General features: G+C 34.7%; 1 protein-coding gene and 2 pseudogenes across 1 annotated transcript; all 3 read left to right on the forward strand.

Annotated features, from left to right (window-relative positions):
• The first annotated feature begins 3,584 nt into the window (after nt 1-3,584).
• Nucleotides 3,585-5,667, forward strand: LOC146724694 (uncharacterized). The gene has a single exon (XM_085490208.1). The coding sequence runs from the start codon at nt 3,887-3,889 to the stop codon at nt 5,171-5,173; it is 1,287 nt and encodes a 428-aa protein (XP_085346334.1). The 5' UTR covers nt 3,585-3,886; the 3' UTR covers nt 5,174-5,667.
• Nucleotides 5,668-7,651: 1,984 nt separating this feature from the next.
• Nucleotides 7,652-15,042, forward strand: LOC146724695 (uncharacterized; annotated as a pseudogene).
• Nucleotides 15,043-15,129: 87 nt separating this feature from the next.
• LOC146724696 (uncharacterized) lies at nt 15,130-16,077 on the forward strand (annotated as a pseudogene).
• The last annotated feature ends 9,226 nt before the right edge of the window (nt 16,078-25,303 follow it).

The following is a 25,303-nucleotide window of genomic DNA, read 5'->3' on the forward strand; positions in this document are numbered from 1 at the left end:
AGAAGAAAAAAACAGTATCAACTTAAAAAAGGACACCGAGCGACTTGACCGTTCTTATTTTGATATTTTAGAAAAATTGTCTATGTCATCTTAGCATGACGATATATATACAGCGTCCTGACATTGTAATTTACATATATTGAGTTTGCTTCTTACAAAGTATACATTGTTTATAATGTTTTTCAACAAGAAATATTTTAAAGAATTTTTATCGTCTTGACATAGATGTAAGTGATCACTATCTATTTAAAAATCAAATATCCAATATTCAAGCTAACACATTAATTATTTCACAGTTCATTACATATCATTATTACATTATGGATTACAAAATTAGACGTTTACTTAAAAAGAACTACAGAAATCTGATGTTCGGGGTTAGGCTCTTTAACGACTAATTCGAACGATCAGCCGTAATTCAAGCCAACAATTATAATGTGTTATACTGCGTTTTTCATATTATAAGTCTATATATTTTACATGTATGATATAAGTTCGGTCTTTCCAAATTATTTGATTTATGGATATGTTAGCAAAGCGATATTTGTATTGATAAAGACTGTCGTACAGTCAAAACGTTTACTAATTATCATTTGTATTATTTTCATGACTTAGAATAAATTGTTAACACCTAATTAATCAGCTCGTTAAGTTGGTCTTTTAATTTATAACTTATTTTACATATTTTATTTTTTCAAATATTCTTTCTAGCGTTGTGACCACCAGTTAAATATTTTGAATACATTTTGTAATGCGCAATTTTTAACATGTTTTTCACATCGCATAGTGTTTTTAACATCTAGATTGTTTAGAGACTCAATGTCGTCGTAATCTGCATCCAAGGTCTTAATTATGAAACCGTTTCTCTCATCGTCCATTATATTGGCTAGCCATTTTCGCTTTTCAAGTCCTTTTACGTATACGATAGAGAATTCTTCTTCATCTTCTTGTAATTTTTCATTTATTCCAACGATAGCTGCAGTAATCAAGCGCTGAGCCATGCTGTATGGAATTTCCATCTTTCCATTGTAAGCCATGATGATGTTGAGTCAACCATAAGGCTTGACACCTCTCTGATTTTATGAGTAAACTCCATGGTACAGGACATGCGAAGAAATAATGTGATAAAATAAATCCTCTTCTCAGGATTGCCGCTTCCTTTACAATAAACTGTTTATTAAGGATAAATCCTTGCAGATCGACAAATTTTGGTACAGACATGACGAGGTCTCTCTCTCTTCAATGCGACTCAGTCGAGAGGAATGACGAAACTCTACAGCCATCTCACATCACTTTGATTATGTATCCTCTTTCCCTCTCTAAACAGCTGTTTGTGTAAACATTTTTTAGGTGATTTTGCGCACAACGTTGGTCAACGGATTGTACTGGATCACACGTTCGTGTATAATGAGGCAGTACGCAGTGGTATTATTAGGCACGTTGTCCTTACACTCAAATTCCAATCTCACATCTATTGTTCCGCTCTTGACCGATTCGTTTTGTCGAGAACAATCAATGATCACGAACGGACCGTTTTGTAAAAACCGTGTGACGGTGAGATTGGGCTCGAGGTATTCGTATCCGTAATAGTTCTTGCAGAAACGTGTGTAGGTGTCGTACAGAATTGACCATCTGTTTTTATCAAAATCCAGATTCATGTCGTCGTACGGATAACTTTCCGAGTTCAGAAAGAGTTTCACGTTGGTTAATTTACAGTCGTCGAATCGACTGATATCCTCGGACATGACATTTTTCCGGCCTGTCTGCAGAGCAAAAATAATCGTGGCTTCTCCAGTTGAGTTGCAGTCTTAATGGCCCACGAATGCTTGGTTGTAAGCTGCAACAGCGGAAACTTATACAGATCCCACGAGCGAAAACCCATGCTGAGGTAACGTCCACTTTCCAGAGCCCGCAGCATCGACAGCTTGTTGATCTCGCTCAACAACACATGTGGCATTCACTATTGTATTTTAAATAAGTTGATTACAGGCTCCAACGCCGAATTTCCAAACAAACAATTGTTGCCATTGCGCGATCGTATTAAGATCAATTCGTGACGCGCATTAATCACTACCCGTTTGTAGTCATCACAAAATCTCAATAACATGTAGAGCGGTACGCAGAAATTGAAGTGTCCATTCACAGAAATCGGATCACTCCAGCCGGCGTTACTCATAACCATGCTTCTATCGAATGATATCATTACATAATTTTTGAGCAAATTTGTTATTCCTACATTTCTGTTGCGATCAATCTCCACACCATCGAGTTCATATCGTATCTCATCAAATATGAATGCGATGCAATTATTTCTCAGTGTCACATTAGATCCCTCAATTGGATGGTTTATCTTCAGTTCTCTCTCGATATATAAGAAACTGTCGTATGGCAATGTATACAAATCCTGTTGTTGTATGGGTATTCTTATCTTATCACTATGTTGGCAAACAGGTTGTATGTGTGAGTCTCGATTTTGACGATGCGATCGTCAAAGATTGGCTCGTCCCCGATGTTGAGGATGTCTATCATCGTTCAAATGTTTCGTACCACGAATCCTAAATATTGTAAAAACGCAATGTTTGATGCGTTCAGTTTCTTCTTCTTAATGCAACCAGTTGATTGAATATTAGAGAATGTCGACATTGTCGTCACTAGCTTCGTAAAGATTGTGTTATCCCTCGCGTTTTTGTTCAACACAAGCATATCATATGCCGCACACGTACGTTATTGCTGTCGCCGTCATACGTGCAATCTAATGGTGATTTCTTCTCCTCGAAAATCGAGTAATCGCCCGTTCTGATCGACAATGCGTAACGTTAAATCCGTAATGCTCCGCACGATGATCGGCAGGTAAATGATGTGCGCCGGTGTTTCCGATATCAGGAGACGCGGTAGCGTCTCGCTAAGTTATATCTTTCATTCGTCAAATTAAAATACAATCTACAAAAAAAAATATCGAAAGATATCGAAAAAATAGCGAAAATATCGAAACAATAGCGAAAATTATCCGTAGGACGCTACTGTGTATCCTTTACCGGACGTAACATGATTTTCGTAACCTTGAAAACTAAAATTTGAAATATTTCATGAACGGGAATATATTTTTCAAAAGATGACCATATCAATCGAAAGCGCGATTTTTTCCGAGTAAAATGAGACCTTAACAAACTTGATAGCTCTATTGGTTGCGGAGATATGAATTTTTTAAGTTATTTTTGGTCGAAAAGGTGTCACTTTTTTGTCAGACTACGGCGTCGTATTTGTCCCGGTCACCCATCCCGACAAAGTGATTTTGTCCGCAGCTGCTTTACCTTTTAAGCAACCAAACGAAAAATAAATTCTCGTTCTCTCTCACTCCCTTCCCCCCCCCTTCTCCCCTTTTCTCTCTTGCTTTTCCACGCCTTCATTCGTTCTCTCTCACCCTCTCTCGTTCTCTCTCGCTCTCTCTCGCTCTCTCCCGCTCTCTCTCGCTCTCTCTTGCTCTCTCCCGCCCTCTCTCGCGTTCTCTCGCTGTTTCTCGCTTTCTCTCATTCTCTCCCGCTCTCTATCGCTCTCTCTCTCGCTCTCTCTCGCCCTCTCTGAAGTGGAGAAGACGTGTGTCACATCGCTCCGTCAAAATACTGAGTTTTCACCGGTAAACAGTGGAAAAGAAGTATAATAAGTTATTCAAGTTACGCTGCCATAAAAAGGGGATAGCTATGAAAGTTATCTAGCCGGGATATGGCGATCTGTGACTGTGAGCAGTGAATTTATTCTTCGGGGCATTGAAGTCTCGTAAGACAAGTAGACATTATACGTGGACACAATAGTGCTGACGTGTGAAAGTGGATCACAGGTGAGTGATCGATTAGGCTGATATTAGCGGTTTCGGCCGGTAATTATCGGCATGGACGATGAATATGCAGAGTATCGATGCTCGGCATGTAGGAAGGCAATAAAGAATAAAGTCGTCAAATGCAAAACTTGTATAAATAAGCTTTTTTACCATCCAGGATGTGTAATTAAGCATAAAATTCTGGACAGTAGACAAGAATTAGTGCCGTGTAAAGGCCCATTTGAGGAGTTTTTGATTGATAGTAAAGAAACAAACATGAAGACGGCAGGAAGAGATAGGACATCGTCTACAGGATCCGTGGGATCTGCAGGATCGTTCACAAGTAAAGGATCAGGCATTGATGTAAAAGTAGACTGGATCATAAAAACTGTAAAGGAAATAAAAAATGAAACAGCCTGTAAAAATGAAATTAAACTAATGATTAAAGAAGTAGTTCAAGAAGAATTAGTAAATGTTAAGCAAGAACTGGAAAACTTGAAGAAAATGATACAGGGAGTAACATGTGTATCAAAGGAAGAATCGCAGATAAGCTACAGTGAAGCGGTTAAAGGGAAGAAGAAAGAAAACGTTATAATTGTTAAGCCGAAAATGCAACAAGAGAGTGAAGCCACTAAAAAATTGATAAAAGAAAAGGTGGATATTAAGAGTATGGCTATGGGAATAACGAAATTAAGGAAAGGTAGCAAGGGAACAGTGATCGTGGGTTGTGAAACCGGCGAGGAGGTGAGAAAATTGAAGGAGACAGTTCAAGCTAAGCTGGGAGAAAATTATAAAGTGATAGAGTCGCCTCAATCAAAACCAAAGATAAAAATTATTAATATAGGTGTAGAAGAGATGAAATTAGATGATAATGAACTTATAAATACAATAAAGATGCAGAATAAAATAGATACAGCAAATATGCGAATTGTGAAGAGAATGATCAAAGAAAGGAGAAATAATCAATCTGAAAGAAAAGGAAATGAAGAAGGGTCAATAATAATAGAAGCAGATGAAGAGACACATGAGCTGATATTGAAGAAAGGAAAGCTAAGTGTAGGATGCAAGAAGTGTCCGGTATTTAATCACATCAATGTTAAAAGATGTTTCAAATGCTGGGGATATTATCATATTGCAAAAAATTGTACGCGAGAGGAAGCATGCTATAAATGTGCAGGAAGTCATAACTCGCGTGATTGTACAGCGACAAAGAAGAAATGTGTGAATTGTATGTTCAAAAATCGAACATACAATCTGAATATAAGCGATGACCATGACGCCCTTAGTCCGGAATGTCCGACCTTTAAGAGGGCGCTACGGGAGGAGAAGAGGAGAGCAGGCTGGGAGGACGCTAAATAGCAACCACAGGAAGAAGCGGAGATAATACTATATACAAATGCGCAAAGTTTAATTGCGCACAGAGATGAGATACAACATCAGATCATGAAGAAAATAAATCCTGCGTTCTTAGCATTATCGGAGACCAGAGTGACTGAGGATATCGAAGACAGTGAAGTGAACGTTCCGGGTTATAGTATAGTTAGATGTAATGCTGAGAATAGGAATACGGGAGGAGTTATTTTATACGTTAGAAGCGATATTAAATATGAAATAGTATTAGAGGGAAAAAAAAAATTAGAATCGAATTGTTGGTGTGTTGCGGTAGAAGTAAAAGATAAATTATATAAAGGAGTGATAATGGTAATATATCACTCACCGAGCGCATCGCACGGAGATTTCTTGAGATTTTTCGAGGATATAGTAGAAGAGTTTATAATAAAGGGAGAATGCATGGTAATAGGAGATTTTAATATAGATCTTATGAGAGATTCGTTTTATGCGAATAAACTGCAAACGGCAATGCTAAGCTTAGGTATGAAACAATATGTTAACGAACCGACGAGAATTACGAAAGACAGTCAGACAATTATAGATTTGATCTTCGCTAATAATAATAAAATAGTACAGGTAATTCATGAACCTAAAATTACGGATCACGCGTGGCTGAAAGTTGAGCTGAGTGTTAGTAAAACTGAAAGTAAATATAGAGAATTTAGTGCTAGGAATTATAAAGAGTTTGATGAAAGTAAATTTGCTATATTAGTGAAAAATAAATTACAAGAAAGCCAGGAATGTCAGTGTGAATGTATGGGTGTCAGTGAGAGGGCGAAAAAACTTGTCGATAGTATAGTGGGTGCGTTAGATGTAATGGCGCCGAGGAAAAAATTTAGAATTTCGAAAGTTTGGGAAGGGAAGAAATGGTTTTCAGACGAAATAAGAGAGGCTGCGGATAGAAGGGATAAGGCATATAGAAGAGCATTGTATGACGATACCGAACAAAATTGGTCACAGTATAAAATTGAAAGAAATACAGTAGTAAAATTAATTAGGGAGAAGAAAAAAGAATATTATGAAAATATGATAGATCTTAATAAAGAAAATCCTACGTCTATGTGGAAAACCTAGAAAGAAATAATTAGAGGCGAGCCAGTAGGCATAAAAGAGGTAGGAAATATAGATTTTGAAATTTTAGGCGATATCGAAGAGTGCAATATAGCTGATAAATTTAATTTATATTATATACAAAGTATTAATAGTATAATAAACTCTATAAAGGTCGTTAGATCCGGTGATATAATCGATCATTGGATGAATATAAATAAGAAAATTATTTATATTATCGAAAATAAAGGATTTATGGAAAATTTCGTGACTATTAAACTAGAGCAGTTAGAAAAAATTGTTATGGGATTGCCGAAAAAGAAAGGTACGGAAGAGGGAATAACTAGCGATATATTGAGGACAACTTTTTCTGTAATAAAAGAGGAATTTGCGAATATAATAAACAATTCTTTAAGAGAAGGTCTCTGTCCGGAAGGTTGGAAAACCTCTACGATAATACCGATTCCAAAGATAGATAAAGCGAAAAAAGCGAGTGATTATAGGCCTATAAATATGTTACCAATATTTGAAAAAGTGTTAGAATTAGTAGTAAAAGAACAACTTGAAATGTATTTGGAAACTAACGATATTATAACAGAACATCAGTCGGGGTTTAGAAAATATTACTCGTGTGAAACAGCGATTCAAACTGTCATTGACGAATGGAAATTAATAGTAAGCGAAGGAAAAATGGTAGGTGTAATTTTCATGGATCTTAAGAGAGCGTTTGAAACAATAGACAGAGAAAGATTATTAGGAAAAATGTATTATTATGGAATTAGAGGAATGGCCTTAGAATGGTTCAAATCATATTTAAATAATAGGAAACAGCAAGTGCGTTTCAATCATACATGGTCTAAATTATTGACAACAGAATACGGAGTGCCACAAGGCTTGGTACTAGGACCTTTACTATTTATAATATATATAAATGATATAATCGAAGGCTGTCCAGAAGGGTGCAATATAAAAATGTTTGCAGACGACACGCTTATATATGTAAGTGGAGAAAGTAGCACGGATATAGAGATAAAATTGAACACGGCTTTTAATATAATCGAACGTTGGATGAATATAAATAAGTTAAAAATGAATGCAAGTAAAACGAAGTATATGATAATTAGAAGTATTCGAAAAGAATTGAGAGGTAATACTATTTTGAAATGTCTGGACGGAATTGAAATAGAGCGTGTAGAGACTATGAAATATCTAGGTATAATTATCGATGACAGACTTCGATTTCAAGATCACTGTGATTATATGTTAAAGAAAATAGGTAAAAAAACGAGTTTCTTAAATAGAGTAGGTAATTACATATCAGTGTATACTAGATGCATTATATATAAGACAATCATAGCTCCTCATTTTGAGTATTGCGCGACGATATTAATAGGCATGGGGGAGACGCAGATAACCCAACTGCAGAAGGTACAAAACAGAGCTATGAGGATAATACTTCAATGTGATAGATACACCAAAGTGGAAGACATGCTAGAGGCGTTGCAATTTATGTCAGTAAGACAAAGATTACAATATAATATATGTATATTTATTTTCAAGATATTGAATAACCTGTTACCAATTCAGTTAAGAGATAAGTTACAAATAGTAGGGAACAAATGCGATAGGGAAACAAGACAAGCGGGTAATATCGAAATTCAATTTCGAAAAACAAGGAGTGCACAGAAAAGTTTGTTTTATGAAGGAAGTATATTGTATAACGTCCTGCCAGTAGAAATTAAAACTTGCGATAGGCTCGAATTATTTAAAAGAAGATTAAAAGCGCATATCTTACATATGTAAATGTTAAAACTGTATAAGAAAATAGCTGAGAAAGCTAAATAAAAGCTCATCAATCAATCAATCTCTCGCCCTTTTTCGCTCTCTCTTGCTTTCTCCCGCTCTCTCTCGTGTTCTCTCGCTCTGTCTCGTCTTCTCTTGCTCTCTCTCGGTTTTTTTTTGCTCTCTTTCGCTGTTTCTCGCCTTCTCTCGTTCTCTCACGCTCTCTCTCGTTCTCTCTCGCTCTCTTCCGCTTTTTCTTGCTCTCTCCCGCTCTCTATCGCTCTCTTACGCTCTCTCTCTCTCTCGCTCTCGTTCTCTCTTGCTCTCTTCCGCTCTCTCTCTCTTTTGCGTCCTCTTGCTTTCTCTCGTCTTCTCTCGCTCTCTCTTGGTTTTTTTTTGCTTACTCTCGCTTTCTCTCCTTGTTTCTCGCCTTCTCTCGTTCTCTCCCGCTCTCTATCGCTTTCTCTCGCTCTCTTTCGCCCTCTCGAAGCTGAAATCTTCAGATTTTCAACGGTTCTTTTTTTCATTTCTGTTCGATAATTTATTCAAAAGTTATGACATTTTTGTGCACGCATGCAATACTTTAATCTACATAACGTCTGTTGACACGTTCCACCACGTTTTGTCAATACACCGCAATAAACAACTTGTAAATTTTTGAAGTAAAAAGTTTAGCTTATACAAAAATAATTATAGAATACTTCATGCAAATAACAGAATTTGGGTACTAATTGTTTAATTTTATTTTTTAGCGGCCACTGTACAATGATAAACTTTTTTCTTTAATTTCATGCAAAAACGAAAGTCTTTACCAAACTTCAGTTTGCTAACATTTTTTCTGAGGTATCGCTCAATTTTTATCTAAAGTAACTGTAGTATAAAATATATTGAGAGTCACTATAAAAGCTACACGCATGCACATACATATGTAAGTACACAAACATGTGCGTACGTAAGCATAGATATATGTTTACATATACATACTTTTTATTATATCTTTTAATGAACTTTGCAAAAATATGTGAAATCCCACTAAAAGACATCACAAATGTAAAAAAAGTGCTAAGTTATATCTTTCGCAAGCAACAATAATTCTTTACAAAAAGTCGTAATCAAATATATTATCTTCTCAAAAATTATGTTTATAGCCAAAATAATTCTTTGCAAAAATTAATCATTATCAAAAATATTTTCTCAAAAATTATATTTATAAATTATAAAATGGTAGTAATTCAATCGACCAATTCTGACAAATAATTAAATTTATTGTATTTTCACAACGTTTCGGCCGTGGGTTTCGGCTCTTATCAAGTGCTATAATATAATATTAATTATTAGAACAATTATAATAATAATAAAATATATAAAAATATTCACACGTTAATACGCAACTATACCTATGTTCTTAAATCACAACTTTTTTAAAAAACAAAAATTCGATCTTAAAATATGACATTATATGATAACATGATAGTATAATACGAAATAACTATGTTATCGTGTCGATTTCGAGCTCCTTATATACTCACTATTTTGATCAAACTAAACGACCTTTATTAATTTTTTGTAAACATTATTTAAATTATCCGTGTCTTTTTGTAAATTAATTGTGTTGTCAAATTTTTTGATAAAAAACATCTCCGCGATTTCTCTTTTACTTACATATTTCTCATGATGTAAAATTTCTGGAGTAGACCAATTGAAATCATGACCATTGTCCAATTTATGATTACTTATGACGGAGTAATTACTATTGTGTAATTTAAAATTATTAGAATGTTCTTTTATACGTGTGCCTAATTGTCGTTTAGTTTGACCAATATATGATGAGGAACAATTTGCACAATTAATCTTATACACTACTCTTGTTTTTTCTTCTAACGGTAAAGGATCTTTGACGCGTCTAATTAATGTATTTAATTTTTTCGGTATGCAGTAAACGCTTTGCAAGCCAGTAAATCGTAATAACCTCGAAACATCCTCACTAAGTTCTTTGACATACGGTAATTGTATAATACGGTCAAATTTTTTATTAACTGAATTGTCATTATCCACATTGCGATCGTCATTATTTCGTGTCTTGAGCAATTTTAACCTATTATTCACAAACTTATTAATAATATCCGACGGAAAACAATTATTCGTCAATATCGATTTTACTTTAGAGATGTTCCTTTGATGAAAACAGTCGTCCGATAATAAAATTGCATGGTCAACAAGACTAAAAATGGTATTCTTTTTGTATTTAAAAGGATGATTAGAATGATAATTAATATATCTACCCGAGCAAGTGGGTTTCATAAACCAATCAGTTAACAAACTACCATTATGTCTAATCACAGTGGTGTTCAAAAAATTAATCGCGTTATCACTTTCAATTTTATGCGTAAATTTTAATCTCGGATGGTAATTATTAAAAGCCGACACAATTTTATCAACACCCTTTAATGGGATGATCGTGAAAATATCATCCACATATCTGTAAAACAGCAAAGTTTTGAAACTCAACCTTTCCAGGTAATCCGTCTCTAAGTCGTCCATCACTATATCCGCTAATATGGGTGAGTGCGGAGACCCCATAGGACTACCAAAAATCTGTTCATAGTAACGTCCGTTAAAAACAAAACTTGTTGAATTCATAATGAAATCAATTACATATAAAAATTGGAAAAGGTTGAATTTCGTTTTGGTCGAGATGTCCATCCAACGCTTTTTTATTCCGCTAATTACTAATTCTTTCGGAATATTTGTAAATAAGGAAGTAACATCTAATGATATTAATACTTCATCGTCATTAATTGTTTTGTTCTTAATATTCTCGGCAAAGGACCAACCATCCTTAATAAACGATCTCGGTTTTTTGATGGAATTAATGAGTATATTATGTATGTAGTTTGACAAATTATATAACGGGCTACATAAAGACGATACTATAATTCGTAATGGAAAGTCATCTTTATGGATTTTCGGCAACCCGTAACAACGTGGTAAATTACCGTTAGTTACGTTTAAATAATTGTAAGTAGTCACGTCTATTAATTTATTATCGAGCCAAGACTTAATGAGCGAATGCATTTTGTTAGTTAACTTTTTTACAGGATTCTTATTAATTATTCTATAAGTCGATTCGTCATTTAATAAAACTTCCATTTTTTGTATGTAGTCAATTTTATTAAGGATTACCGTCGTTTGTCCTTTGTCAGCCTTTGTAACAATAATATCGTCGTTATCCTTCAAAAAATTTTTTGACTCAGCGAAACATCTCAAAATATATTTATCTATATAATTAGTATGCCTCTGTGTACTTAAAAAATTATGGATAGAATTAGCTACCGAAATCCTAGTTGTTTCACGTGCGTTAGAAGGGATCCTGTTAATATTAACTTCTAGATTTTTAACAATCTCAAGTGCGCTATTAATCCGGGGGGGGGTCTTTCTTAAAACGTTGTTCTATTGGTAAACCGAAATTATCACCGAGGCTTAATATGTCAAGTACATTCTCCGGTATTTCTTTCTTACTAAGATTAACAATCCACTTAGATTTATCAATATTAATGAAGGAATTCACGAGTACATTATGTTTACGTAGCAATGCATTAAATTTGTTAATTAATTTGTTTTTAGTCATGTGTTTAAAAACCAAAAGTCTATTCCTGTTAAGTTCTGTAAATTTCGTGAGTAGCTCTCGAGATAACGAATCAGACAGTCTGCGTTCAATATATGCTATTTTCTTGTGTAAATATTTCAAGTTAACATTAATGTCTTTTATTTCGAGTTTTAGTAATCTAAATTTATAATGCTTAATATTACGGTCAAACCTTCGACAAATGTTTCCGCTATACAAACTTATTCCGTTACTTAAATGATCGATGTGTGGTGGTAGAATGTCATATGTCCTGCATCGTATTAAAAATATTAACTGCTGGTTACAAGTCACAATCCTCTTCTTAGTCATAATCCAAGATTTCAAGAGGGTCGTGTAATAGTTGCCATAACGTGTGGAAATTATTCGAAAAAAACCAACATTCGAACCAAACTCCATAATTAGGTCCAGGAGTGATAATAAATGATATAAACTATAAAGTCACCAGATGATAATTAAAAAATGGTGGAGTAAAAAATTAGTCTATACTTTGATTTATATTTTATTTTATTTACTAATGTGTTAAAATAACAATACAAAAACAGCGCTAAGTATTTTTTGCACATTACATTTTTTTTACTTTTATTTTTTAATTTAAATTAAAAATTTTTATTTAATTTTAAATTTTTTTAATTTTCTAAATTTAATTCTTTGTGCCTTATACTATCTTTTTTGAATATACGTTTAAATATATTTGAATTAAATAATTATTTAGAGATAAATAATTTATTTTATTATATATACCTATTTATCTAAATATTTTATAAAAATATATAATAACTTTACAATGTATATACATTCCACTTTAAATTAATTACATAATTATTCATGTTATTTAAATGTAAAGATAAATAAATATATATATATATATTTTGCTGAATTTATTTTGATATTATATATATTATAAACGTTTTAAAATAAAGCAATAATTATACATTTGTATCATTATAGGAAATTTATCTAAATATTATATATTATGTTGTCACTTACTTACAAGGAAAGGGTTAGAAGTGTCCCCCTCCGATTTTAATGAGCTTTGAATATGTTGTAGTCTAGGTCAAAATAGGAGACACGTATTTTTTTATAAGTGCTGAGTCGGCCGTTAAGGGGGTAAAACACCTTCTTGAAAAAAATCGATTTTTTCATTTCTCAGCGAATACCGTCGAAGCGATAAGAGATATAAACAAAAGTTTCAAATAAAAGTTTTATGGTTTTTAATGTACTTCAAAATCATGTAATCAGATTTGTCGAAAATGTCATATTTTTCAAAATCTTCCCCCCTCCCTTTCAATGTTTGAAAATTTTTTAATTTGTCTCATAACAAAACTTATAGCTCATTTAACGACAAATTCAATCATATATAATAAAATTGTATTCCGAAGTCACATTTTTCAGAAATAAATTAAAAATATCCCTATACACTATTATACGCCCGCTTCATCCGCCTCATGACGCTCGTTATTCACAGCGACAGTTATTTTTCTTCGCAAACTCACAGAAGCAACCATAAATTAGCAATAAATAATTTATGAGAATATATTTTTATAAATTATAGAAATTATATTTATAAATATAATTTATAATTATATAATATATATAATTATAATATATATATTATGTGACAATAAATATACATATAATTCATATGGAAAAGTAATGTTTGTAATGCATGAAAAATAAAACTAGTCGGACAAGGAAAATTATTGATCAGATGCCGAGGTTAATAGATCCAATTCTATGAATAAACAGATGTCGCATTCGCGAAATGAGTTGGTGCAATATATTATTTTATTAACAACTGCGTGCAGTGGAACACATATTACTATTAAAGCGTCTATCGAATATACGCAAGCGCGATAGTAAATATATTTATATATATAATAAAATAATTAAAAGGATTATAACTTATAAAGCGAGCGAAAAAATGCGTCGCGATATGAAAGTCAGCTGCCCGAAGTGCTGATACAGCCAGTATCACACGGCCAAGTCATCAAACAGAGGAAGAAATTACTCTCGAAATAGCGCTGAATTGCAATAAAATGCGAGGAAGGAAGTCTTCGGACTTCCTTCGCTTGCATTTTGATCACGCCACTTTAGAAATAACCGATGATTTTATTTGGTCATGCCACCGCGCGATCCCCCTCCGATAATCGTGCAGAACCGGAGGCGTTAAAAGCCACCGCCTAGAAGCGGCGGACAGTCACAAATCAGTTATCAAATAATTAACAAGTGCTCGAGTTAATTAACAAGACTAGCCGTTATCCTGAAAAAACAATTGTGCCCCACGCACACAACAATACAGTATGTATGTACTTTTTCGATTTTTAAAACTTTTATAATTTTTTGCTTTTACTTACACTTTATTCAAAATTGCGGTTTATCTGTTTTGTTTTCATGTATTTAAATTATAATTAATATTTTATTACTTTATTTAAGTTATTATAAATTATGTGATAAAACAGTGTTCTATTTTTCATGAAACTCGGAAAACATAACAAATTATTAATACGCATTAAATAATAAAATATTTTTGTTGCTAATAAGTATTTTTTTGCTAATATTTATAAAACAAATATACATAATGTTAATAATTTTTTTAGATGTTTAATCCAAGAAATGTAGCAGTACTGTTATACACTGCACTGTATATGAATGGGGAATTCCCAGAAAGTCCTGTTACAACAGATGAAAATGAAACAAAAGACATGATGGAAAATATGCTTCGATCAATGTATGAAGAAGCGTTTGAAGTTTATGAAGAATCATTATTAAATTTTCAAAACGAATTTGATATACCTGAAGTAGAACCTGTAATTGATGAAGAAAGAGAAGATGACACATATTTTGTAAAAGAAATTGAATGTGTTGCGGATTCTGTACCAATAGAATATAAAAGAAATGCAGTAGAGTTATGGAGAAGTGGAACAAAAAAGTCAAGAACTCTTGCATCTATAAGAAATAGATTTCGGAAAGTCACGTCATTACGTCAATTAAGAAGATGGGAGCAGCAAGTAAATTAAGGTGGCAGCAGATTTGATAAACTGAAAAAAATTTCAACATATACGTTAAATAAATTCTCTATGAAGGTATTCAAAAGGGAATAATTATTCATGACATTGATATTGCTCGATGGGCTATTCGCGCACAGAAGGAAATAAATCTACTTGGGTTTACAGCATCATTATCATGGGTAAAAAAGTTTAAGCTTGCACATAATATCGTATCTAGAAAAATTACAAAATTTATAACAAAAAAACATTTAGCGTCAGACAAAGATTTAGAAGCACGAAGCAAGTCATTTATCGAAAATGTTAAATCTTTTATTATGTATAATAAAAGATTTAACATTTTCGATAAATGACTTGCTTCGTGCTTCTAAATCTTTGTCTGACGCCAAATGTTTTTTTGTTATAAATTTTGTAATTTTCCTGGATCTCAAAATGATGCGATGTTAATTTTCCATATACAATATGGAATTGAAAATGTATATAATTCGGACCAAAGTGGATTTCAATTAGAATTTCATTCCGGTCGTTCACTATCACCTATTGGTATTAAAAAAGTAGAGCGCATAGTACTATCCATATCAGCAACTACACATAGTTATACTATACAACCTATTGTTTCAGCTGATGGTAGATTATTATCGCCTCTGTTTATTGTTTTAAAAGAACCTACTGGAACATTTGGTCCAATAGTAAAAGAAACAATGTTTAAAGATAATAATATCTTTGTCATGGCATCAAAATCTGGATAATTAACATCGCATCATTTTGAGATCTGGATAAAAGAAGTGTATTTTCCAAATGTTGGACCAAAATCAGTGTTATTATTAGATTCTTGGACTGGTCATTGTCCTGATATAATTCAAAGAAACAAATCAGATTTTATAGACAATATTAATTTGTTAACTATACCAGCTGGAGCAACGGGAAAAATACAACCTTTAGATGTATTCGGTGTTCGTTTATGGAAAAATTTTGTTAGACATTTTTCAGATACCATCATGCTTTTAGATCTTGACGTCAAGCTTTATTCAAGAAACAATATTTTAAAATTACAATCATTAACACATAATCAATTTTCATCATCAAGGTTTAAAAATTTATTCAAATATGCATGGTATAAAAGTGGTTATTTAGAAAAGAAACTAGAAGAATTTGATACACCAGTAGATTTTTGTTTCAAAACTAATTTAAAACCAACATGTGATATTTGCGGTGAAATTGCTGTAATTTCTTGCGCATGATGTAAAAAATCCCTTTGTATAAATCATTTCTTTTATGATCATCATCTTGTAACCGATATCAACCATGAATATTTGTTATTCTTGTATGCAATAATTATGTACGGTATTTTATGTAATATTTCCATATACATATATATAATGACTTAATAATGTAAAACAATGTGTATTACATTTACTTTATACTTTAAGAAATTAAATATTATAAAACAATATTTTGATTAGTAAAATACTCTATTTCTTTCAAGTATGTAATGTATGTTGTATATGAGCAAGGATGTTATCTGCAAAAATGTATAAATTAAAATATAGTAACATATAAATATGTTTCATTTATAAAACTTTTAACAAAAAAAAATGTATATTTGCATAATGTTCACGAACGCGCTGCGTGAGAAAGGATTGCACGGCACAAAGGATAAGTCACTTTTGTATCAAAAGAATTTAATTCTCTAACACACTTAATGACAAATACACTTTAACAAAACTTCTTACAAATGTTAATTATTTTACAGTGAAAATCGTAATCAAAATCAAAGTGCGGAATAAGCGGCGGTCGTCAACGAATTTTTAGCGGTTTAACAAGTATGCGGTTTTGCGTTATGCGATTCACGGCGGAAAAGCGATAAGGCTGACAAGCCGGGTGTGAGCTCCTCTTTTATAATTTTCAGGACGGAGCCCACCTTCGCGTAAAGCGCCAATAATTTTGCGTATTTCCAACATTGCACGAGGTGACCTGAGCGCATTACGCGTAATTGGCCGCTGTCAAAATTGACGGAACGACGGCTGGAAGAAAGCATGCGCGAGCGGGCGATCGCGATAATTATTGGTGAAACGAGGCGCCCGTGAGAAGCCGCGCATGCTCGTTGAAATATAATTGTTCGGTGGAACGGTTACGATACCGTTAATTGTTTGTATTTTGATAGGTTTTTTTCTATGACAGAATGATTTATGTCGCGGCATGTTTTCTTTAAAAAACATATAAAAACGGTATGATTGTTGTGACTTTCGATCGGTATAGAACATTCTAAAATATTCTATTTAAATATAATATCTCATTATGCGTATAATGCGTTTTGAACACATAAAAACGTTCTTTATCATTTAAAATTTGTTTACTTTATTATAAAAAACGACAATTTTTCTTAAAATTCAAGTTTATTCATAGAATTGGATCTATTAACCTCGGCATCTGATCAATAATTTTCCTTGTCCGACTAGTTTTATTTTTTATGCATTAAAAACATTACTTTTCCATATAAATTATATGTATATTTATTGTCACATAATATATATATTATAATTATATATATTATATAATTATAAATTATATTTATAAATATAATTTCTATAATTTATAAAAATATATTCTCATAAATTATTTATTGCTAATTTATGGTTGCCTCTGTGAGTTTGCGAAGAAAAATAACTGTCGCTGTGAATAACGAGCGTCATGAGGCGGATGAAGCGGGCGTATAGTAGTATATAGGGATATTTTTAATTTATTTCTGAAAAATGTGACTTTGGAATACAACTTTATTATATATGATTGAATTTGTCGTTAAATGAGCTATAAGTTTTGTTATGAGACAAATTAAAAAATTTTCAAACATTGAAAGGGAGGGGGGAAGATTTTGAAAAATATGACATTTTCGACAAATCTGATTACATGATTTTGAAGTACATTAAAAACCATAAAACTTTTATTTGAAATTTTTGTTTATATCTCTTATCGCTTCGACGGTATTCGCTGAGAAATGAAAAAATCGATTTTTTTCAAGAAGGTGTTTTACCCCCTTAACGGCCAACTCAGCACTTATAAAAAAATACGTGTCTCCTATTTTGATCTAGACTACAACATATTCAAAGCTCATTAAAATCGGAGGGGGACACTTCCAACCCTTTCCTTGTTAGTGCAACTTTTTGATGCTAATATTTTAACCTTTTTTCTCGTATTATCAATATAATTATTTAGCGCAATTTTTTGATTTCACTACTTTTTGATGCTAATATTTTAATTTTTTTCTAGTATTATTAACAAAAATAAAATATAATTTATAAATATAATTTTTGAGAAAATATTTTTGATAATGATTAATTTTTGCAAAGAATTATTTTGGCTATAAACATAATTTTTGAGAAGATATTGAGAGAATTATTGTTGCTTGCGAAAGATATAACTTAGCACTTTTTTTACATCTGTGATGTCTTTTAGTGGGATCTTATATCCTGGTGGTACCCTCGGTGAAAATTCATGTATCGTGTGAACGAGTTTGTCGTTACTACTGTACGCACCCGCGGTCACATTACATTCTACGCGAATAATGTTCATGTTGATAATGTTAATCGGCATGTCCGACTCATACCATTTTCGCGGTTGCAGTATACGGTTTGAGAATCCTAGCAGCGATCCAATATTGTTAGGTTTGCTAAAATTTATTTCGTAAACGAATTTGATCTCGCTTCTCATCGTATTGTAATTAGCGCGTAGCACTATCGGCCATTTTCCATCTTCAAAGTCATCGTCACGAACTGCGTGACGTTTCTGTGAAATTGTATGTTTCAAAAACTCGTGTATCGCTTGCAGCTTATACGATCCCTCAGGAATCGTAATTTCCGCGTCGTCTTTGCCAAAGTAAAATTCATTATTCGAGGAACTTACATTCGATATCGTGTGATAACTCTCAAAATCCGCTAGGCCGAGCTCATATTCACCATCGCTAAAATCTACGGTGGGAAAGAAGTTTACCGCGAGAACACTACTCCTCCCAGTCAGCGTGAATGTCATAGACATGTTGACATAACTATTCAACGAATACTGAGTTAAATAGCGCAATGTCTGTCTTTAAATTTACATGAGTCAATCTTTCGGAAAAACTGCAAGCACAATTGTCCACAGTTGCTTTGATTGTAAGTTTGATAAGAAGTGCGATTGTATTCTATCTTTGTCACATTTAAATGTCGCACCAATTCCTTGGGTGGTCGGAGATTACCAAAACTGTAAAAATATATAGCGCGATCCCTCCTCTTTGCATACGTTACCCAATGAGTACCCGGTCCTTCAGCGTTATCCAAATTTACGATGCCGCTCTCGTTTCGATATATATCTCCGATCGGTAATGAGTCATGCATAAAAACACCTCTAAAATACGGAATGCGCATACATTTTGCCAGTTGCAGTAATTGCACATTGGTAGTTACGCTGCAACTTTTCTATCATTCACCATCTTTGCTACACCAGCTGCTCCACCGATCAGGGATCCGAGCGCGCCCAACACTGGTAGAATCGGCAATACACCGCCGCGTTTCGCTACCGAAGTATCCGTTTCTTCGCCGTCTTTTTCTTCATCCTTCGATTGTTTGCGGCCCCTCAAATTGCGGTAAAACTAATGTGTTGATTAGTTTGATAGAAAGCCCGCACGGTGTCCGCTTTGAAAACGTATACGTATATTCAAAATTACTGCAACAGCCAAAGTATCGATATTTGGATAATTTGTTGACGTCGATTGACGAAATCGGCTACTTTACATTCTCCAATAATAGCGACGTCATTCCACCGAGCAAAGCATGTCCAAACTCGATTTTTGTTTTCGATGATGTCGCGTGCGATAATACTATAAGAGAATACTTTTCAATGGGACGCCACTCGAACGTCGACTGCTTCTACCTTTGCCAGACATACGCAAGAATACCGAAACATCTTATACGCGACAACGCGAACCTGCTAATCTTGTTTAAACAGGATGGTACCAACTTGAAACACGTAACAACGATCACGTGAATACCGACATGTCATACGAGGATTTTAGTAAATTATGTCATACTTGTTGGCAACAAAAGTATGGATTTCTAGTGATACACAAGGATAGCTCGCTTACGAATGGGCGATATAGAAAAGGATTTAACGTGTTTGAAAAGGGTTAAAACGCTCACTCTAGGGAAGTGCTTACTCTGCTGACATGGCTAATAAAATTCGCGAACGTAAAAAGATAGCAAAGGAGATTGCGAAAACGAGCAAATCGATCCGCAAAAAACATCGTGCTTTGAAAACCGGTAAGATTGATGACAATATCGCAGTTAAGACTCACTTTAAACCTATTATCGAGCCGCTACAAAAGATTGTCGACAACGCGACGATTTTGGTGAAAAACGAGCTTAACACTGACGACGGCGGTGTGAAGATCAAGACGCGGTATGAGAGGGAGACATCAAAAAAAAGAAAACAAAACCATCAAGCAATATAAAGAGGAGGAGGAGGAGGAGGAAAAGGAGGAGGAGAAGAAGGAGACACCGAAAAAGAGAAGAGGATTAAATGCACATTGGAATATTCTGCAAGATATTTCGAAGCCATTGGACGCTTCACTGTCGATAACCTTTACACCGAAAAGCGCACAACCTGTGATACCCAAAACACTCGTAGACGAAAATATGTTCAAAATCACGCGTAACCTGTCTGAAATATCCCTTCGAAACTGGTTAAAATCGTCGGAAGGCCAACAAATGATGCAAAAGGATTTGGGACCATTAGGACAAAAGTACAATACTCTCTCCTCGGTGCTGATAAAAAAAAAGAGATTGATAATGTACACGGAGTCTATTTCGGCAAGAATGAAATGCGCATCGGAAACAAGCAATTCGCGATTGACAAAGATGACAATATAATCATAGGCAACACGCGGTACATTGGAACGCCTGGATTGTACGAGTTGATCTTCAAGAGAAGGCCTGTTTACCAGGAGGACGATTTGCGAAAATACAAGCACATATTATTGGTGACAAACGCGCATAAACGCAATTTTGATGCGCAAGGTCGTGTGAAGAGTAGCAAGGGGGACAAGTACAAATATGTAATTGCACCGTTGACACGGATTGAATCGGACTACCCAAAATCTGGCAGGGGAATGCCTCACGCTATGGCGCTAACCGACAATAAGGTTGATTACGTGCCCTGGGACGACCCCAAAGAGCTAGTGAATCGCCTACGATTGCTCGACGCTTTGCGCCAAGCCGGCAACAACGCGCACGACAACGAGATCCTGTCGATCATCGAGGAACTTCGGGAAGCGGGCATTATTATAAATTAAACAGAGTCCCGACAAACTAATCAGTCCATCTGCGTCACTCGCATCAAAATGCCTATCAATAAAATTGGATTATTCGAACCAAGAAATGATAGAACCGGCACAAGCGGTCTTTGGAATAGATTAATGAAAAGTTACGTGCATGAAAACGCTCTATGTCGCGTCGTTACGGACTATGACGTAAGATCGCGCAAGATTCGCCGTGTAGCGCAACCTGAGGCTGACACCGATGCCGCCAACAAACTGTATGTGGAATCCTGTATTAAAAGATTGATGGATCAACAAAAAGAATCAGACGAGAAACTAACTATGTTGGAGAAGGACGTGCGAACATTACAGACTGCGATAAACGAACTTCATCGCGCGGCTAACGCTAATTCAGAAACGACTATCAACCTGAATGAGCGGCTGTGAACGACTCAGAAACATTTATAAAATAGTTGTGATACGGCTAGAAGAGATTCTTGAGTAGATACGAAAGGTTCTAGAACAGCTACGAAGGATCATCAACGTGCTACCAAACAACAATGAGTGGCAACAATGAACTACCCGGAAGCAGCAGTGAACGACTCGGAAGCAGCAGTGAACGACCTGGAAACGATGGTGAACGCAACAGCTACGATCGAGGTTACGAACATGTCAAGCAGGGCTGCGAACGAGTCCTTAAAGGTTACATACGAGGCTATCAACAACTCAATAAGGGTTGCGAACGGGTCAGGGACGGCTACGATCGATTCAAAAGCGGCTACGAACGGATCAGAAACGACTGTGAAAAAGGTTGCGAACGAGTCAAAGACGATTTTCGAATGGGTCAAGGACGGAAGTGAACAACGCTATAACGACTACCTAACGCGAAGAACGAGGCAAGAGCCTGAAAGAACGAGAATCTAACGAGCTGCATCGTGCAAATTATCCGAACATGTATCAGAAGAGGTGACGAGATTTACGTGAAATGGCTGGGATTTGACAATTCTTGGATACATAAGAACAATATGATTTAATTCATACAGATTGTATTTATTAATTAATCAAAAGAAAAAAGAAAAAATATATAATGTGTGTACAACATATATAAAAAATAAATATATGAAGAATTTGAAATATACTAAATTTTTATTTTTAATACATTCTTTCCTTACAATATTTATAAAAAATGTGAAATACATATATTAAATATAGTTTATTTACAACGGTATTCGGTAATGTCCCCATGGTAAAGTGTCGGTCGAATCAAGTACGACATACCGCTTGTCATCGTAGGGACTTAGAGCAATTTTCGTCTCGCGGATGGTATACACTTTATGCAATTTCAATCTTGTGCAAGATTGTTGTCGCATTATTTCAATCTCGTCATTAAGGCAGCGCGTATAATCGTCGAATGTTATACTACGCGCTACGACGTTACTTTTGACACCTTTTGCTTTTTTAGTGTCTTTTTTACTATCCACCCGCAAAGCATACATTTCTGCTTTAAGTCCGACGAATTCGGTCATTATCGCGCCGTTATTCTCATTTTTCATAAGACCCGGCATTTTTTTATTCTCAAGCGGTATACCGTACGCATTGTCCACAGCGTAATCGCTTGTATCAAATCAAGCGATATCACGCTTCAAATTTTTATAGACGTTTTCACATTCAATGTGGTATATTAAACTGTCTGTGTCGGTATACATTACCCGGCATTTGTCACGATAGAGCGGTGACATGTATTCATGATGAAATTCATAAAGACATACTTTCGATATGTCGAGTATGCACATGCCGACATAGATTGGTTTATATAGTTTTACTTCGAGTTTTCGTAATTCTATGGCAACCAACTTTTCCGAAAATATACTTGTACTATAAAAATTTGGTTTCGCGATCATTGCCTCTGCGCCGTATCGTCCGTCCCACTTTGTTAATAATTTTACATTCACATGATTACGCACATTTTCCATCGTTTTGCCAAATACCGCATTATTAATTAATTTATATAAATTTTTTTCAAAATTATTTTTCGCTTGTGTTCTAAACTCTGTATTAAGTTTGATATAATTTTTAAGCCATGCTGATTGAGTAAATTGTAGTATGCGGTATATTTTTGTAACGCGAAGCCCGTGACGCGTGCACTGCTGCAAGTTGCGGTAGTGAATCACGTAACGCTTCTTATCGTAAAGCGTTGCGAGGAGCTTATACTTCCGCTTGCTTGGCGGCTTGTCGCGTGTCGGACAAAACGGTAGATCAATGTGTGCATCATGAAAATGTTGCGGATACTCTAAATCTACTTCAAAGATATAACCTGTAGGCAAATCGAGTGCGATAGATGAGATGTCGAAATTCGATACATCGTCGACCCATCGAAAATCGGCATACGGCAATGGTTGACACATTGCCCATCCGTACAAATTATTTATATCTAAGTACATGAGGTAGGATGAGGTAGGTTTCGATGGGTCGTACGATTGCATGTACTTGTTATTAACATGTGCGTATCGACCTGAACATTGACTAACAATAAGACCGCCGCGTATACCCCGTTCGATAAACATAACCATGTCAATGTCTGTTAATAATTCGAATTTTATATTTGTATGTTTTAACATGGCGTCCCATGTATATTCCGGAAGAGTATAGTAATACGTAGGGTCAAGCCCATAACTTTTTATACAACTGTCGCGAAAATTTTCAAATATGTCTGCCAATAACAAGACATCAATTTTTAAATATAAATCACTATATTTGCCTAGCGTTCGAAGGGAGAATCGGTTTCATACGTTCTCGGCGTGTGCATAATCACTCTTGGATACTTTTTCACCGGTTAAAGAACTGTAAAATGATTCGCGCAGTGGTAAACATGCATCTTGCAATTTGTCGATACAGTCTATATATTCATATGGAAAGACACCTTTCCGTGTCAAAAGATTGAATTTTTCACTAGGTAAATTTTGAAACTGTGATTGTAAAATTTTTAATTTGTCTTTATTCAGAAAAGACACCAATTTGTCAAGACTAGCACTGAGAAATTTATATGAGTCTATGAAACGTAATTTAATATGATTTTTCGAATTGTTGTTTTGCGTCAATCTAACAGTTTTCGAGAATGAAATGTATTTGTCTTTCGTTATCGGAAGTAATTCGATTCCCCCTTCGAACACTGTGGCTATGTCCTCGATAATGAAATGCGCGTCGTAACCGGACAGATTATGAAAAACTATCGGAATACAAAAAGATTCTTTATAATTTAAATTGCAATTTGAGTGTGGGGGACCTCTGGACCGTCCGGTGAGATGGCAATGGTCGCGAACGCGTGCATCGTCTTGCTCAAACGGTTTTTCGCATATATGACAATGCGTTGCGCTGCGAAGTTTTGCCCACTCGTCAGATGTTAAATTTATTATGGGGACGTTTGTACTTACAATATTTTTTACACGTATTGCTAAATTTTTTTAGTTCTTCGGCAAACCACGCCACGCAATCGACACTACGGCGGGAATTATAAATAGATAATAAATTGTCGTACGAGCAATGTACATAATAAGCTAGGCTAAATACTTGATAGTGTTGATAAGTTTTTTCTTCTTCCATCTTTTTCAAAACGCATTCCAAGTCGGCGTACATCACGAACGGAAGCCGCTCCTTTCTGTTGTAGTTGTCAAAGCTGAGCCACTTGTCCTTATCGCTCGGTAATCGGATAGCGCAGTCATTCAATTTTCCACAGTCTACAGTATGCGTCTGCAACTTGTCTTCCGAATTGAAATAGTGTAAGCATCTGTAAAATAAAAAATTATAATTTTAATTAAAATTATTTTTTAAATTTTAGTTTAATAAATATATACGTACCGATCACAGATATATCTTCTACATTTCTTTTTACTCAGTTGCGCACTGACAAGTCGAGATAAATTCTTTATCCAAGCAAAATGTCCAACGCTGTTTTTGTCTTACACGTACAGCAAATTGACGTGTCTGTCTTTTTTTTCTCTGAAAGACGTAGCGGGACAATGTTGTTCTCGATGCTGTACACGTTTACGAAGATGTCGTTTGCAAGTTCAAACTTTTTAATTTGATTCAAAGTCACTGGAAACTTAATGTTCTGGAGATTCAGCACTGTTGTGTAATGCGAATAGGAGGATTCTCGATCCGTGTCTCTTTCAGCAGGATAAAGAGCGGCCACCACTGACCATGCGAAACACGCATTGTCCGCTGATCGCACATTAACCACCGCTCTCTTTGTCACAATTTCTCGCGGTAATTTGATATGATATCCCGTGCGCATTGGATTGTACTTATTTATATTTACAGTTAAATTAATT

The sequence above is a fragment of the Nylanderia fulva genome, unplaced genomic scaffold (assembly GCF_048542155.1).
Source record: "Nylanderia fulva isolate GAGA-0341 unplaced genomic scaffold, ASM4854215v1 Scaffold12, whole genome shotgun sequence".
NCBI lineage: Eukaryota > Metazoa > Arthropoda > Insecta > Hymenoptera > Formicidae > Nylanderia > Nylanderia fulva.